This window comes from Haliaeetus albicilla, chromosome 4, assembly GCF_947461875.1.
Source record: "Haliaeetus albicilla chromosome 4, bHalAlb1.1, whole genome shotgun sequence".
In the NCBI taxonomy this organism is placed as follows: domain Eukaryota; kingdom Metazoa; phylum Chordata; class Aves; order Accipitriformes; family Accipitridae; genus Haliaeetus; species Haliaeetus albicilla.
Window position 1 is genome coordinate 44,871,591 of NC_091486.1, and position 16,201 is coordinate 44,887,791.

Here is a 16,201-nt window from a genome sequence, read left to right on the forward strand (position 1 = left end):
TAACAGTCACTCCAACATGAGCAAGTAAATGGTTCAGTTTTGGAGTACAGGCCCAAGGTACTTATAGGGTCTATATACTTAATATTATTCAAGGGCTGTCTGAGCCCTTATGACATATTACAAGGCAACAGTCATGTTTCTCAGTAAATACATCATTTTTGCTCATAGCCACTCTACTCTGCATGTGGCTGTCAGTAGTTTTGGAGCATTCACGTGCCCTGTGCATCCAACTGTTCATAAAGGGATGTGAGAAAACTTGCACTTTTGTATGTTCCTCAGTATTTCAGCCTCCCTGGGCTTGAGGAGCACTACTGCTGTGCATATTTCAGAAAAGTCAAATATTTTAGACTCTCCTACTGCTCTTCTGGAACTTTTTTTATTCCCGTTCTTTCTTTCCAGGAGGCAAAGCTGGTCAATTTTTGCTTGAGCCTGTACTCAGTAGCTACCCTTGCAGTGATAATAACAGCCCAGTGACAAATTGGGTCTACCTTGTGCTGTGCTGTGCTGTACTGCAGACATTTGAGATAGGGAATGTGCTTTCAGAAGGTCCAGCAGCAGTCCTTGGGAAGTGAAGGATTTGCCTTTGGGGGTCTCATTCACACAGGCAAAATGGTTTAGGATGTGTGTCAAAGTTCTGCCTTTTCTCATGAGACTCTACTTCCGTAGAAGAAACTGCTTCAATATGGTTATTGTTAAGAGCCACAGAAATGGTTTATTCTTCTCTCAGAGCAAAGAGGCTTTTGATGAAAGTCTTCTAGTATGAAGAAGCCCCTTTCTGGGTCACTTTGTTCAGGCAACTTTTACCCTTCACAAGGAGACTGCAAAAAGGAAACACAAAACTGCAAAAAGGAAGGCAGAAAGAAATTATCTCTTGGTGAACATGTCTTAAATAGCTGGAGACTAATAAGCTACCATGCTAAACATTAGTGTGTTCACAGGTCTCCATGAGAAACCCTTTTGTTTTACACCTTTTCATGTCAATATTTTTCTCCCAAGTCCTGGAGCTGCTACAGTTCCTGTATCAACAATACACAGTATTTCCTGTTCTTATTTTGCATGACTTTAGCTCCCAGGCTTTAACAACAGTTTCCTTAGTAAAACTGAGCAGAGTGCCAGTGGCATCCTGCATCAAACTAGGCCTTGGATCAGACAGCTGTGCACTTGGGGTGAGGATTACATGTGGCAGTCTTAGACTTGAAACTGGATACTTGTATAGCAGACATTTGCTGTGATAATCCTTATCTGTGTAGTGGGAGGCTTCATTCAGTCTCTGACTGTTAGTTTTCCTCTAAGGTGGTTGTCCGACCAGTTTTTCTTGAATGGGATTGTAGTCTTGGAAAACCAGATACATCCCAACCTCACAGGCTTGAGGCTAAGGCATTGCTTCTACGCTGGATAGCAAAAGGATGTTTTCTGTCTTCACATCAAAAACTGGACTAAGCTTTTTGGAATCCCCATGGCTTTGCAACTGCCTAAGCAATGCAAAGATACAGCTGCTTCCATGTGAAGACTTTCCAGATGCATAGTTGTGGGAAAGACACTTTCAGTAGATGCACTGAAGCAGAAGTGACTGCACACCAGCCACAGCTCAGGTTGCCTCTCTGACCCTTTAAAAGAGTATCTATACCAAAGACGTCAACGGAGTTCCCTTTGCGCTTTTAAGACTGCTGATTGCAAAAGCATCTAGAGGTTTGGCTGTGTGTGGTAGGGTAAAGCTGATGCAGTGCTTCACTTGCTGCTAAAACAGTTATGCTACTACTACTACTGTATTTTCTCCCTTGGACTGTGAAATTTCAAATATTTGTGAGATAACTCTTTTTGTGGTGCCAAATACATTTAGAAGCTGCTTCAATGTCTGATGTTCAAAATAATACGTATAAAATTCTCTAGCATTCTCCAGCAGCATGGTTTCCAAAGCACCGAGACAGACTCATTAAAAGTTTGCTGTATCGTTAAAATAAGGACAATGAAATATTGTGTCTGCAGCATGTACTTGGTAGAGGACAATTTGAAACTGAATAAAGTTTTCTGATGTTGCTTCTTTTTTGTGCAGGGCACTGTAGCTAGCACTGCATCATGCATACAGTTGCACAAGAGAGCAGAGAGAGTGGCAGTTGCACTGATAGAGAAAGGACGACTGAATGTTGGTGACCACGTGGCCCTGGTTTATCCTCCAGGTAAGGCAATACAGACAGCAAAAATCGAAGTCAGACATCACAAGAGAAGAAACAACTCCTGCCAAGATAGAACATTTAATATAGTGGTATATGGCAGTGACTTAGTATTTCAAGGAAGAGACTTCCTTTATGTCACTTTATTATTAAGTTGCTTCTCCTAAGTGGCAAACTACATTTACCAAACATTTCATCTAATTGCTCCAGATGTCTGGGCAGTTATGCAGGAGTAGTTTGATTTAAATGACATGAAAGAGTCTCAATTTTCAGCCTCAGAGAATGGAATAAAACTGCATATGTATTCATTGAAAGCTAGATTAGGGATGTCAGTGTATGAACACCCTTTCTTTCCTGAATGGCTGTCTCTAGAAGTGAAATCTGGACTCCAGACTTGGCATTACTAGTGTGTTTTTACAGGAGTACCTCAGGAAAAAAGTATTACCTCATAAAAGTAGGATGACTGCATATTTCAGAGTGATAATTGTGCAAAACAAATGGATGCTTTTTGAAATAATCTGAGTCATCATCTTCATAACCTACAATACCTTGGTTTTTTATTTTTGTTATTTTCTACTACCTGTCCATGAAAATATATCTCTACAAATTTAAAGTTTGTAGGGTTTGAATAATTTTTACTAACTCTCACATGCAAAATATTTTAACCTTATAGAATTGGGAATGGTCAAGAACAGCCTGTTGATTTGAAGAGACCTTTGTGACAGATCCTTATATCTTAACAAAATAAATCAGTGTGTAGTTTGATTTTGGTGAAAGAGTTTGGCCTTTTGTTCTGATAATTCTTTATTTCACAAACACCCTTTACAGGAGTAGACTTGATAGCAACTTTCTATGGCTGCTTATATGCCGGCTGTATACCTATCACCGTTCGCCCACCTCATCCACAGAACCTTGCTACTACTCTGCCCACTGTCAAAATGATTGTAGAGGTATGTACAAGACATTCCTCTCCTAATGCTTTTGGTGGGTGTAGGATGATTATCACAGCCTGATAAATTGCTTTGCTGCAGTCAATGTAAAATAAGCTAGGAAAAAAAAATCAGTGTGCTGTGGCTGAGTCAATAAATGCTTCTTTCAGAAACTTGTTTAAAATATTATTTCTATTGCTGTGATTTATTTTGCTTTGTTTCCAATGTTTTTCTTCATCTATTCAGCTTACTGGTTATCTCATCTGGACAGATATGAAATCACTTGAGCGTTCATTAACTAATTTTATAAATGTTTTCAATGCTGTGTCTTTTACAGGTCAGTAAGTCTGCATGTATACTGACCACGCAAGCGATAATGAAACTGCTGAAGTCCAAGGAAGCTGCAACAGCTGTAGATATTAAAACATGGCCCACTATTTTGGATACAGGTACAGAATGTTTGCCCACTAGCCAAAATGTTAACACTTTGAAGTGTTTGATTTATTTATTTTGTTACACCATAACTGCCTAATTGAATGGATGTATCTTGCATTGCATCGAAGTAGCTGTCCAGGAACTATAGAAAGCATCTGGTGTTAATGCTGTAAAGATACATTTTTGTCCTGTGCTCTTTTTCCAAAATAATAATATGGTACTCTTTTTATTTATTTTAAATAGATGATATGCCTAAGAAGAAGCTGGCTAGTATTTTCAGACCTACATCTCCAGATATGTTGGCATACTTGGACTTCAGTGTGTCTACTACTGGTATATTAGCAGGAGTAAAGGTAGAGTAACAAGAGAGAGATTATTATACTTTGTTTCCTTATATATAGGCATATTCCATATTCATTCCTTCTGCCAGAGAAGAAATACAAATATGTAAGTGGACCATCTTAGTGTTCAGAAAGCTTATTTTTAAATTTGCATGACATCAGAATTTCTTGATGCACTTTTTGGAAGCATTCAGTCTTACTGCCTCTATGTGAGGAATCACCAAGGGGACTAAATGGAGAGTGTTTGTTATAAGGTTCATGAATGTTTTCTCTTGCGATTTATCATAGAGATGTCAGATGTTATTTGGCATCATTCGATGTCATGACAGATATCACTTGCCACTAGCAAGAAAAGTACATGTGAAATTTTGGGCTCGTATCCCTTTCCTGTTTTAAAGGTGCTTAAAAAAAACCCAAACCGCTATGTGTTGCCATGTCTTCTACAAGAAACATTTCTGTCAGTTATTACATGTGATACCCTTTTTTTTTAAAAAGTCTCTGAGAGTGCCTGTTTTCCTCTTACAGATGTCACATGCAGCTACAAGTGCCTTATGTCGCTCTATAAAGCTACAGTGTGAGTTGTACCCTTCACGTCAGATTGCCATCTGCCTTGACCCTTACTGTGGCTTGGGATTTGCACTATGGTGCTTGTGCAGGTATGTTGTTTGAGTCGTAGGCTTTCTCATGTGTTCCCAGCCTTCTCTAGAATAAAAGGGAACAGTTGTGGATGAAACTGTCAGAGAAACCCAAATTAACCTTTTACAGGTATTTCATAAAATACCTTTTGTGGTAACAAAACTCATTTAGTTACTTGAGTAACTTGAGTTTTGCAAGTGGAATTAATTAGATACCAAATCCAAGAAAAAAACGGCTCCGCTGTCTATTTTCCATTGATTAAATAAATCCTTTTAATGTCTTTTGAGATTGAACCATACCTTTTTTACAAGACCATTAAGATGTTGACTGCAAGATTGGTATGCACTATGAAATACTGCTGAAGGAAGCAACTGAATGTTTCTTATAATGAATGAGACCTGAATTGATTCAATCAGATAACTACTATAATGCAACACATCTTGCAAAGCTGCAAAATTTTCCTCTTTAAAATACCTGCCTTTTAAAACATTCCATATGCTTTAATTAATCCAAAGATTTAATAGTGTTTTAGATAGTTCATTTAAAAAACACAGAAACTGAATATGAAAGGTTATTTTGTAAACAGATAACATTAAGTTTACTGTAGTTAACCTTTTCATTGCCTCTCTAATTTCCCCAACTGGAAAGGAAGTGTCCTGAAGGAAAGCAAAAATTTAACTTAGGTAACATCTGATTATTTTATATCATCAATAAAGTGAGGCAGCATGGAGGGAGAAGAAATCTCAGTGATGGAAGAATTCAAATCTAAACAGATTTTTAAAAATATTTTTAGGGAAGGGAACTATGTGTGTCATGCTTACTATACAAGAGTTAATATAAGGCCTGCTGTGTTTCATCTGAGTTATACCTTTGTTTTAGTGTGAAAGACTGCTTTATTACAGAATGATTTTTTTTTCTATTTTAGAATGTTTAAAAAGAAAACAAAAAACTCCTCATCGTATTGCCCACTACAAAAACACATCAATTCTAGTCAGGAGAAGTGGCAAGCTTGTCAAGCTACCTGTTGAAAGCAATTAGAGATGCTGTTACTTTTTTCAAGATCCATTGGTTTATCTAAGCCTGGTTTTACAAAGGGTTGTGTCACTGATTTTGTTGATAGTAACTGATCCAAAAAACATTTGGTAATTTAAGACTGTATGGCCATGGCATTCACTGTCTTGAAATGAGTATATAATATTTTAAAAAAACCCAAACAATTAAAAGGTGGTGTGATTCTGAATTCGACTTTCTGTCCACTGATGTTAACTGGTATCCGGGTTAAATATTTCACATAAACACTGTTTAAAAGCTGAGTCACCTCCAGCAAAGGCTAGAAAATTACACTAAAAACTTGAATGGTGCAATATAGGTGTTAAAGACTCATTTCACTTGAAGCAAAAGGTGCATTTTCCCTAGAATGACTCACAAAATAAGCTCAATTACCAATTGTTATCTGTAACTAGAGTGATGCCTCAAATGTCAATGTTTTAGTGTCAGAAGTTCTGTCTGTTCAAGGCATTGAGTATTTGCCTATAGTTCAACACAATTTACTGCAGGACAAATATACACACCTTAAAGTTTGTGACTTAACTCAAACCCATAGTTCTTAGCTAACTAAGAGATACTTGCTGTCTGGGGAGAAGATAAGCTGAAGTTCAGATAGATACCAAGCTCTCAGTTTTCCTGTATTTGCTTCATTTTGACTTTATGTAACTTTTGGCTTTTTTGTGCTGGCTTGAAGTTTTCATGTTTCTTTTTCTTCCTCTCCCTAGTGTTTATTCGGGTCATCAGTCTATTCTAGTCCCTCCTCTGGAACTGGAGAGCAATGTGTCTCTGTGGTTGTCTGCTGTAAGTCAGTATAAAGTGCGCGTCACGTTCTGCTCGTACTCTGTGATGGAGATGTGCACCAAAGGGCTTGGAACACAGACTGATAATCTCCGGGTGAGTGGACTTGATTTTTCAACATAGTGACATATAAATACATGTATCTTTCTAAAAATATTTCATTTTGGCTTGCAGAAGATGGGCCCATAAGTGTTTCTGTGAAAGCCTTTCATTATGACTTGCTTTTTGGGAAATGTTGAGATTGCTGGAAGTTTCAGCTCTCATGTTTCTGGTGATGAAGAAAAGAAGTCTTATGTTTTCAACTTTACTTATTTGTGCCACCTCTGTGCTGCTGGGTATTTCTGAGATTTTGGGCAAAATACGTAGCAAGCCTATCAACTTTTTCTTGTCTGAGACAAAACAAAAAAAACAGACAAAACCCACATCAAAAAAGAAAAAAACTCAAAGCCCCAGCAAACTCCAAAACCAAAAAACCTCTCCCCAAAAAAAACCAAAACAAAAAGGCCCCCAAAACCTGGCAAGTCTCACCTGCTTTCAGATCACTTGACACCAAAAGTTCTGAGTTCTAAAATGGACGTATTCTTCCTAACAGCAGCAATTACTTACACGCTAATACGTCCATCTCTTTTTGAAGGAAATCTCTTAACTGCAACTTAATTTCCTAGAAGAGGCGCCTCTGTCTCAATGGTAGGAGAGTTCCCATGGCTGTAGTAACTAGGCTGCTCAGGACTTCCACTGGGAATGTCTGGCAGCTTGTTGCGCACAAGAAAGTGGGTACATTGTGCTTATTCTCGGTATAGACAAAAAACTCTGTCCCTCTGTTCTCCTGCACCTCACTGAAGGGAATCCTGGCCCACAGCCAGTTGCTACAGGTTCACATTCACACTGATGAGAGCTAATAATGTCTCAAACACTCTGCTTGCATCTGAACTGCGCAGCACTGGGAGCGAGCCAGTCTCGTGTGAGCCCACCCTGTGACAGAAAGACATTTTGTGTTTTTCTCAGCTCAAAATGATGAGTGGCTGTGTTGCAGCTACATGATGTGAGTAGTTTGCATCTTGGGCATCAAGCCCTGCCACAAAGCTTCTTGGCACAATTTTAGTGGCTTGTTCTGTGTGGATGGAGCCAAACTGAGTGCAGTCCATGTCTATATTGTTTAACCAGTTCATGTCAGTTACTCTAGTGTTTTTAAATGCCATCTGTTCTGCAAATTAAAATGGCTTATTTCCAGAATTGTTGACTTCAGACTTAAAATGTTGTTGTTTTCTTCACCCAACCTCTCAGATGAAAGGAGTTAACCTGTCCTGCGTGCGAACATGCATGGTGGTTGCAGAGGAGAGACCAAGGATTACATTAACACAGTCTTTCTCGAAGTTATTCAAGGACCTGGGCCTCTCTGCTCGTGCAGTGAGCACTACATTTGGGTGCAGGGTCAATGTAGCAATTTGCTTACAGGTGAGATTAAACTGCTTATCCCTTATACAGAATCTCTGGGAACTTTATAGGAAATCGTGTTCAGCTGTAATTATGCAATTTTTTTTCTAATGAACTAGAGCTCCATGGCCTGCTTGCTTCACCACCAAGTTAAATAAGCCTTGAAGATGTGGATTATGATAATTTTACTTCATTGTACTAACTGACCAATTGATTTGCCTTTCTAATACAGAGAATCAATATTAAGAAACTTGTTTCCTTCCTACTATGCAGGAGCAGTATTAAATTAAATACACAGCTTCCTGTTCATAAACATATTAAATATTTCAAGCAGTGCTGTTTCAGCTTTTGTGTGACTCAGATTTTGTCTGTTTGAAAATAGCTTATGTATATGTGGAATTAAATAGAAGACAGAGTTCCTCAAGTAAGACCCAGGAAAACTGACAAGGTTGGCAGGTTATTTTTACTTTTAAGGCTCTCAAATGAGTATTGCCAACATGTAAATACATTTGTCTCGCCTCTTGTGAGAGTTGGACTTTTTTTTCAATTAAAGGTATAAAATTGGAAGCTTTGAGGGGGTGAATATGCCCATAAAGTACACAGCCCTACTTCACAGACTGGAGACAATGACGTGCTATGGTCCAGACCCACCCTTTGATAGTTTAGTGTTCAGTTGACTATAATCTTATATGTGTAATTTAACCAGATTAGATCTAACTTTTCTTAATGAGATGTTTCTTCTCTAGTTAGGAGAGGGAAAAAAAAAGTATTCTACAACTTACCTGAAAATCAGGTACTAAGTATGGTCTAGAAAATGGCAAAGCATCCCGGGTTTTGGATGATACTTGAGTTAATAGATAAACTGCTCAAGTTTCAGATGCGGCAGTTATGTAGCTTTGTATGTGGGGAATTTCATAGATGGCACATGCATTAAGTATGTGTGTAATTGTATGCTTTATTTCCAATTTTATTGGTATGAATTACACTTAATAAAAAAATGTGATTCTATGAAGATTCCTAGTGTGCTTCTGCAAATCTCCGCCCCCCCCCTTTTTTTTTTTTTTTTCCTTTCTGGTGCCCACTAGATGAAGGAAAGCCTTTTTTCCTCTCAGAGTGTATTTTAATGTTATAGATTTCCTACAGAAGAGATGTTTTGGGCCATGAGCTTTTTAAATATGTTGCCATTCATAATTGTTTCTTTAGTTTCTATAGTTTCTTTCACACATATTAAAGGAGAAAAGGTTTTCAACAACCCCTAGATAAATGCCTATAAAGAAATGCGTCCAGAGCAATTTTACGAATCAGCAGATAGAAAAATAGGAAGGATATAGATTAAATTAAGATGAATGTAAATTAAGATTTTAAATTCATTGAATAAAACATTTCAGATGCCAAGTGTGAAAGAACAGCTTTCTCAATTGCCTATGTAAATAAGAATTTTAAAAGCCAGTTTTGGATGTTTGCTGTTCAGACTGCACAAAGGGAGGAAAAACAGTTTTTCTGCAGAATGTTAAATGGCAATGTGAAAAATACTCCAAGAAAACTGTGAAGAGTGTAGGGCTGCTGGGCAGTTAAGCTTCCCCTTCATTTTATACCTTTTTCATCTCTGTTCTCCGTTCTTGAGCCCTTTTTTAGTGTTTTGGGTTTTTTCCAACCCCTTTCCCCCATTCTTCCAAAGTGATATCTGTATGTGACTTTTTTAAATCATTGAATTTAAATGAATATAGATGAATAGCCAAACAGAATGGGTATTTGATACAAGTTAGCATGCAAATAAATACATAATGTCTTTCAACCTTACTGGACTGGTTTACTGAGAAGGTGTTTCTGAAGCTGGAAGCAGCATTTAGATACTTAGAGATGGAGGAGGGATTTATGATAAGGCAACAGGTATTTCATATGATCTGCCTTGAACCCCTTCTCATTTGTTAACTGGGATTTGCATGTTTCCCAATGAACCACTTAAAAGTGCCAAGCTCTTAAGTAATCTGAAATGGAAATTTTCTTTTCACTCTAAAACAGTATGAGTTTTGTTTTCTGTCTTACTGTGTGTATCTTATGTTTCCAGTGCCTCTTTGTTTGTATTTTCTTTTTTCCCCTTTCTCTCTGTTTCACACACTTTGATGGCCTCTGTTACTTCTGTTTGTGGTCCCGCTGTCAGCCAAACAGGCTGGGCAAGCTGGCTGAACAGGTATAGTGATGCATGTGTGCTTGTAATGTCCTAAAGTCAGTCTCGTTCAGCAGTGTTACTCTATAATGAATGTATGCCATTTGAGAGAGTTTTCATTTGAAACAGATCAAGTGAGATTTTTTTTCTAAAGATCAGTTTTACTCACAAAGAACACCTGTCGCTGAAGTACAAAACCTTCTCAAACAAGCCAGAAAAGGGGTTATAGCAATGATTAAAATTACTGAATGTTGTATTCCTAAAGATAAAGATCATACCGTTAATCTGGTGTGGCCGTCAGTGTCACTGAGCCTCAGTGGTGCTATGGAAGTACAAGGAATGTCATTATAAAGACGTTATTATACTATTCTCTAGCACTGCAATCTTGAGCTGATGGCAAAGTGGCCTCATTTTAAGTATTTCCAAAATGAGAAACTGTGCCGTGGGGGGAAAGAGTCACCAAAACTTTGCCCTTTTTTTTAGCTTAAATATGCATTTCACAGTAGTTTCTAGTTTTCTTGAGATTAAATTCTGCTGGGGAAAAAAAAGGTCCCCTGTTCCCACACTGGGAAATGGGAAACCACTCACCAGAGTTGGTCAGCAGATTTATCCTCTGACTGCAACAGAGCTCTGCCTCTGCCTAGGCTGTTACTGGCAGGAGCCTTGAGAAGATATGTGTTGGTTAGAGTTATGTTTTACTTAAAGGTTGGGTTGGGTTTTTTTATTCGAAGTTGACAAAACTGTTACAAAGTAGAACAGTTGAGCTTTGGGAAAGGAATTAAATTAGGCCCACATGGGTTTATGCTTGCATAATTTGCACTTGCTATGTAGTTTTTAGAGGAGGTGCTTACCAAAACAAAATTTTTAAAACTTACATTTTAAATTTTAAAATTTTAAAACCTTAGACTTACCTGTATAATACATACTTCACTTGTGCATTCATTTACTGATTCCATAAAACATCAAAGCTTTATGGCAGTCACTCTAGAAAGGGGGGCTATTTTACTATATTTCTGGTAGATTAGGGTAGTACTTTTTAAGTATCAGTAAAAAAGGGAAAGGAATTTGTGAATTTATGAGAATGAAAGCAGGATTTTCTGGCTTCTGTTGAATTTGTTTCTTCTTTCTTATTCTTAGGGAACAGCAGGACCAGATCCAACAACGGTCTATGTAGATATGAGAGCACTTCGACATGACAGGTACAGATTATGTTAAAGCATTAACTATTTAATGACTGTAGAGGAGAAAGTTCAGCCTCATTGCATTGCCTTGGTTTGTTGAAATATTCTTGGCAGCAGCTAATCCCTCATCACTACATACATGCAACCCCACCCTAGAGAATGACAGCTGTGTGCTGGAAGTGGTCCAGCATCTCCTCCTCCATCACTTGTTCTGCTGTTTCTTTCTAGACCCTCACCTAACTTGCTGTCTATTCATCAGTCCTATATAACCTAGACTCATTAGCCGTTTCTTACCTAACCGTACTGTTAGCAAAAGGTGACTTTGCCAACTGGCTGGTTAGTCACAGAATCACAGAAGCAGTTCGTGTGGGCAGGATCTCGGGACATCCCTCATGCAACTTCCTGCTCAAAGCAGGACCAGCTTCAAGGCTCCTTCAGGTTACTGAGGACCAGTTCAGTACGGAAAATCTCCAGGAATGGAGATTCTCCTCTCTGGGTGTATGTGTGATGGGAATGTGCATCATTCCATCAGACTTAATTCTGTAGTCGTAATTTTTGTATTAACTTGTCTCTCAGTTAACTTAGTTAATACAAATGTTGGCCACACCAAGTTCAGACTGTAAGTTTAGTAGGGTACATGCATATATGTATTTGTTTCTGTACTTATTTTAAGAAACATAATATCAAGACTTGGTGCATTTGCTTTATTTTTTTTAAATGATAATGTTAAATTAGGAGCTTATGTTAACTGGCAGCTTTTGTGACTACTCATCTCTAATTTTTGCAAGCTTAAATCTTAGCTGTTAGAAGACAAACTATTCACCATCATTTGCATGACCCCAATTTGGCATCTGAACAGATCAATGTAAAATACAGTTATTTTCTCCTTATTTAATATTTTTCTCCTTATTTAATGACTTGCATGGTGTATATATTCCTGTTAAAAACAAGTTTGGCCATAGCCTCAAAGTTGCCACTGTGTTAGTTCTAGCCTATGGGTGTCGGTATAGTGTAGTATGACACAATGTATAGGAGCCTCTTCTCTTTTACGCCTCTCCTACTGCACTCAGTTCTTGTTCCTTCTGCAAATGTGCTATCTTCATAAGTTATGCTACTAATGGGCTGCATGGCGTCACTTAATTCCATTTAAGCTGCTTGCTCTTCACTTTTTGTAATCCTTACTTGATGCTCTGCCATGGTTCAGTGTGACAAGCAGAGGTCCAGGAGAGTCCAACAAACAAGGTGAATTTGAAATGCTGGTGGAACTGCAACCTTAGAGCTCTGTTGGAAGAAGTTACTTGTCTTTCCAGAGAGCTGAGTTTCTGATTCTTAAAAGAAGTGTGGTCTATGGGAATGCTAATATGGAAGTCTTGAAGACAGCTAGAAACTCTTAACTGTCTTACTGCATTGTGAATAACTGAGCGTAATTGGCTGGCATCATAATAGTTTGGTCAGTGCAGCTAAGGATAGGATAACACTGGATATACTGGAACACATCTATTTAACTTCTATTTAAGTTCATAAATCCTTGTACAAATGTATTCTCTTATTTTCTCAGGGTGCGTTTGGTAGAGAGAGGTTCTCCACACAGTCTGCCACTTATGGAGTCTGGGAAGGTGAGAGATTGAGAGCAATCCTTCCTCCACATGACCCTTACCTGGGTGGTGAGCTGCTTCAGCTGGATCTCAGCACAGAATGTGTGCAATGAGCTTCACTAATCACAGTATAGCTAGGAGAGGCACTAGAGAGAGCATAAAATGAACAGCTAGGTAAAATGAAGCCAGGTGCATGAAGTGAAGCAATAGGATATGTTGCTACAACTGAAGAAATCAGAGGCCTTCATGTGGAAGGCATTTTTCAGATGTGAAACAAACTTCAACTCTGAAGCTGCAAAATAGCAGCTTAGAGTTTAAATGATTAAACAACTTGGTAGGAAGAGATGGTTGGTATCTGTGGTGCAGTGGGGAGTAGAAAGGGAAGAATTGCACGGGCTGTTGACTTCTGGGGCTCTGCATTATTAACTTTCCTTTTGATGAATTCAAGTTCTCTTAACTTCTATTTGCTTCTTATTCAAGATTCTTCCAGGGGTAAAGGTCATCATAGCACACACGGAAACCAAGGGACCCCTGGGAGACTCGCATTTAGGAGAGGTAAAGCTTTGATCCTGTTGTACTTTGTTTATCAGCAGTGATTTAATATATAGATAAATCATGTTAGATAAATGCGTGTCTCTTAGCGGGACAGCCACATAATGTGGCAAGTGAATGAACTCTACAGAGAGTTGGAACTGTTTGCATGCTTGTACGTATGTCTACATGGTTTCCTCCTTCCTCTGCCAAACTACTGCATGCCAGTGCCAGGGGATACCAGTTGACTAGTCTGTATCCAATTGGCAGCTAGAAGAGGCAGTGAATATCTTATGTACTCCCATCAGTGGACAGTAGTAATGAAGTAATTTGCTGTTTGGTTTAATCCTTGTTTTATATACATCTGGATTTTTTTATACTAAGATGCCCAACTAATAGAAGATTGCACGTTAACAGGTGTTCATTTCCAGTAAGCCAAATGCTTAGTTCATTTTTCCTCTTTACCATCCCCAATTACATGTATATAAAACTCCTTTTTACTCCTTTTTCCTGGTCATTTTCTGTGAGGCAGAAGTTAATGAATTATTTTAATAAAACTACTCCTGGCGTTTCAGGAGCAACAAAATTGTCAGTGGAACGGATCTTTTAAATCAATAAATGATGCTGCCTGGCTCTGGCAAAATAATCTATGTTTTTACGGGAATGATTCCTTTTTGTTTTGTTGGGATTTTTTTATCCCCTAGATATGGGTGAGTAGTCCACACAATGCTACTGGTTACTACACAGTGTATGGAGAAGAAGCACTGCACGCTGATCACTTTACTGCTCGCTTGAGTTTTGGAGACACTCAGACTGTATGGGCTCGGACTGGGTACCTTGGCTTTCTGCGCAGAACAGAACTTACTGATGCTAGTGGAGGTAAGAGAAAACAAATGTACTTAAAGCAGCATGTGTTTGAAATTCCTTGGGGTAGTGAAGAGTAAGCTGTCCTGCAAGTTTATCCTGACTTCCATCAGAGAAAACTGCTGGATGTAACAGGAATTGCTACTCTGTACATATTCATTGATTATAATGATACTGGGTAATCGTGCAAAATGAGAAATTCATAATGCCCTTTTGACAGATTTAGAAACCATGTTCATCTTCCTTTATTTCCACTTAGACAAAATAATAATACGAGCACATTTGTTAGAAGCACTAGAGCCTTTCTACTCACTTTTCCTCTGAACCTCTTTCCTTACAGACAGGATGCAGTATTTCAGTGCTGATCTAGAGAATAAAAATAGTGTTGTCATTCAGCAGTTTTAGGACATGCAGAAATACCGGTGATTTCACAGCCTTTCAGAAGTTAAAGGTCTAGAGGAGTAACTTCTCCATAATTTTTCCAGTATAGAAAAGAAATTGTTAATCTCATTTTTTCAATTGAAGCCAGGTTGTCTAAACTTGAGAAATGTAAGCAGATGGAAGAAAAACTACTCCTTTTATTGTTGAAACAGAATATGGAGTAGGTATAACTCTTGATTATCAGACATTTAAAAAAAAAAGTTCTCTCTAAACATCCTAAGAAAAGGAGTTTGCTTATAACTTATTAGCAAATGTATATTGCTCATTTTCTGTGATAGGACTTAAATGAATGATGGTATCTACATGGATAGTGTCAGTGTCCGCTCATTGCTGTTACTGGATAATGAACTGTAGGAGATTCACAGACACCTTTTACATTCCTGTAGTCCCTCATGGTATACGATAGAAAAGCAGTGTTCCCACTTCTGGAAAATTAAGTGTCTGTTTGGGGGACACCATGCATGTCCATCCTACTTTTAGTCCTCCATTATGTGAAGGAAGAAGAGTGAGTGAGGAGAGCAATTTGTTGAAGGTGCAGACTTTTGTTGAGGAGCTACCCCATCTGTTACAGTGGATACCAGTCCAGGGTTCAGAAACAGTCTGTGATGTGTAACACTGTTGTATCTAGTTGCTAAGAGAAGGTCATCCTCCAGTCTACTGTGCTGTCGTGCTCTTCAGTCTCCCTGGGGCTCTTGAGAACAACAAAGGTGGATGCTATTGCACTGGCTGGAGAAATTCGGGCAGCCCGCTCAGTTCCATCTCCTCGAGAGCTCCATCCTGCAGGCTTCCCTCTTCCACAGTCAGAGTGCCACCAGAGAGCAAAAGGTGAATTTGGGTAAAGAAACAATCTTCATCAGAGATGGGTGGTATCCATATCCCACAGCTACCACCACTACCCAGAAGGGTCCTATCTTGGCACCAGGCCTCTCCACCCGTTCAACCTACTTAGTACACTGAGCAGTTCTGTGTTGGGCAGCCCCTCCTGAGTCTCTGTTCCTGAAGGAATGTGGTCTCAGGCTATCAGTGGGAGCTGATGTAACGTAGATCCAGCTCCCTGAAAAAGCTTTTACTGCATGTCATCTTCCCCTTCAGAGCTGATAAAAGATGATAAAAGAACACTGAACCAAGGTGCTCTAAGCTTCCCTTGCTTTCCTCCTCTCTGATTTTCTAGCATAGTTACCTGACCTCCAGGGCACATTGTACTGCTCCTTAGTGCAAGGTTCTGCACAGGATGCTTTGATGGAATTGTCCTTCTGTTGCTGTTCAAAGTGAAAAGGCTCCCTGTTCTTGAGAAGGCTGGTAGTTGACAGAAATTGGAATCCATGAGCAGACATTCACAAAGAGAAGTTGCAGGTGGCAAGGCATCACATTACTGTAGCAAGTTGTTGTGCCTTGTAGCTCTCTGAAAAATCATGTATCATAGAGATCACTGTGGAACAATGTCAGTTGTCTTTTGTCAGCATTTGAGAGGCTATGTATGGTGAATTAATGCATGAAGTATATATAAAATACAGTGCAGCTTCCCAGCATGGTTTTCATCTCAAGTTACATGATTGAGTAGCATTATAAAATAGGCGGGGAAAAAAAAAGGCGAAGTTGAACTGAACAGAGTTACAGGATGAACGTGGCAA

The 16,201-nt window shown here is 38.8% G+C and overlaps 1 protein-coding gene across 4 annotated transcripts in view; it reads left to right on the forward strand.

Moving 5' to 3' along the window:
* The window catches only part of DIP2A (disco interacting protein 2 homolog A), a 130,409-nt gene that overhangs the window by 110,645 nt on the left and 3,563 nt on the right, over window positions 1–16,201 (forward strand). For 2 of the 4 annotated variants that reach the window (XM_069782267.1, XM_069782269.1), the window contains exons 26-37: window positions 2,054–2,177; window positions 3,000–3,121; window positions 3,438–3,549; window positions 3,779–3,888; window positions 4,402–4,532; window positions 6,285–6,453; window positions 7,642–7,812; window positions 9,953–9,982; window positions 11,096–11,157; window positions 12,698–12,755; window positions 13,215–13,289; window positions 13,970–14,144. In XM_069782267.1, coding sequence (XP_069638368.1) covers window positions 2,054–2,177; window positions 3,000–3,121; window positions 3,438–3,549; window positions 3,779–3,888; window positions 4,402–4,532; window positions 6,285–6,453; window positions 7,642–7,812; window positions 9,953–9,982; window positions 11,096–11,157; window positions 12,698–12,755; window positions 13,215–13,289; window positions 13,970–14,144 — 1,339 coding nt within the window. The remainder of the gene's footprint in view (window positions 1–2,053; window positions 2,178–2,999; window positions 3,122–3,437; window positions 3,550–3,778; window positions 3,889–4,401; window positions 4,533–6,284; window positions 6,454–7,641; window positions 7,813–9,952; window positions 9,983–11,095; window positions 11,158–12,697; window positions 12,756–13,214; window positions 13,290–13,969; window positions 14,145–16,201) is intronic. The other 2 variants (XM_069782268.1, XM_069782270.1) reach the window with 1 other exon arrangement.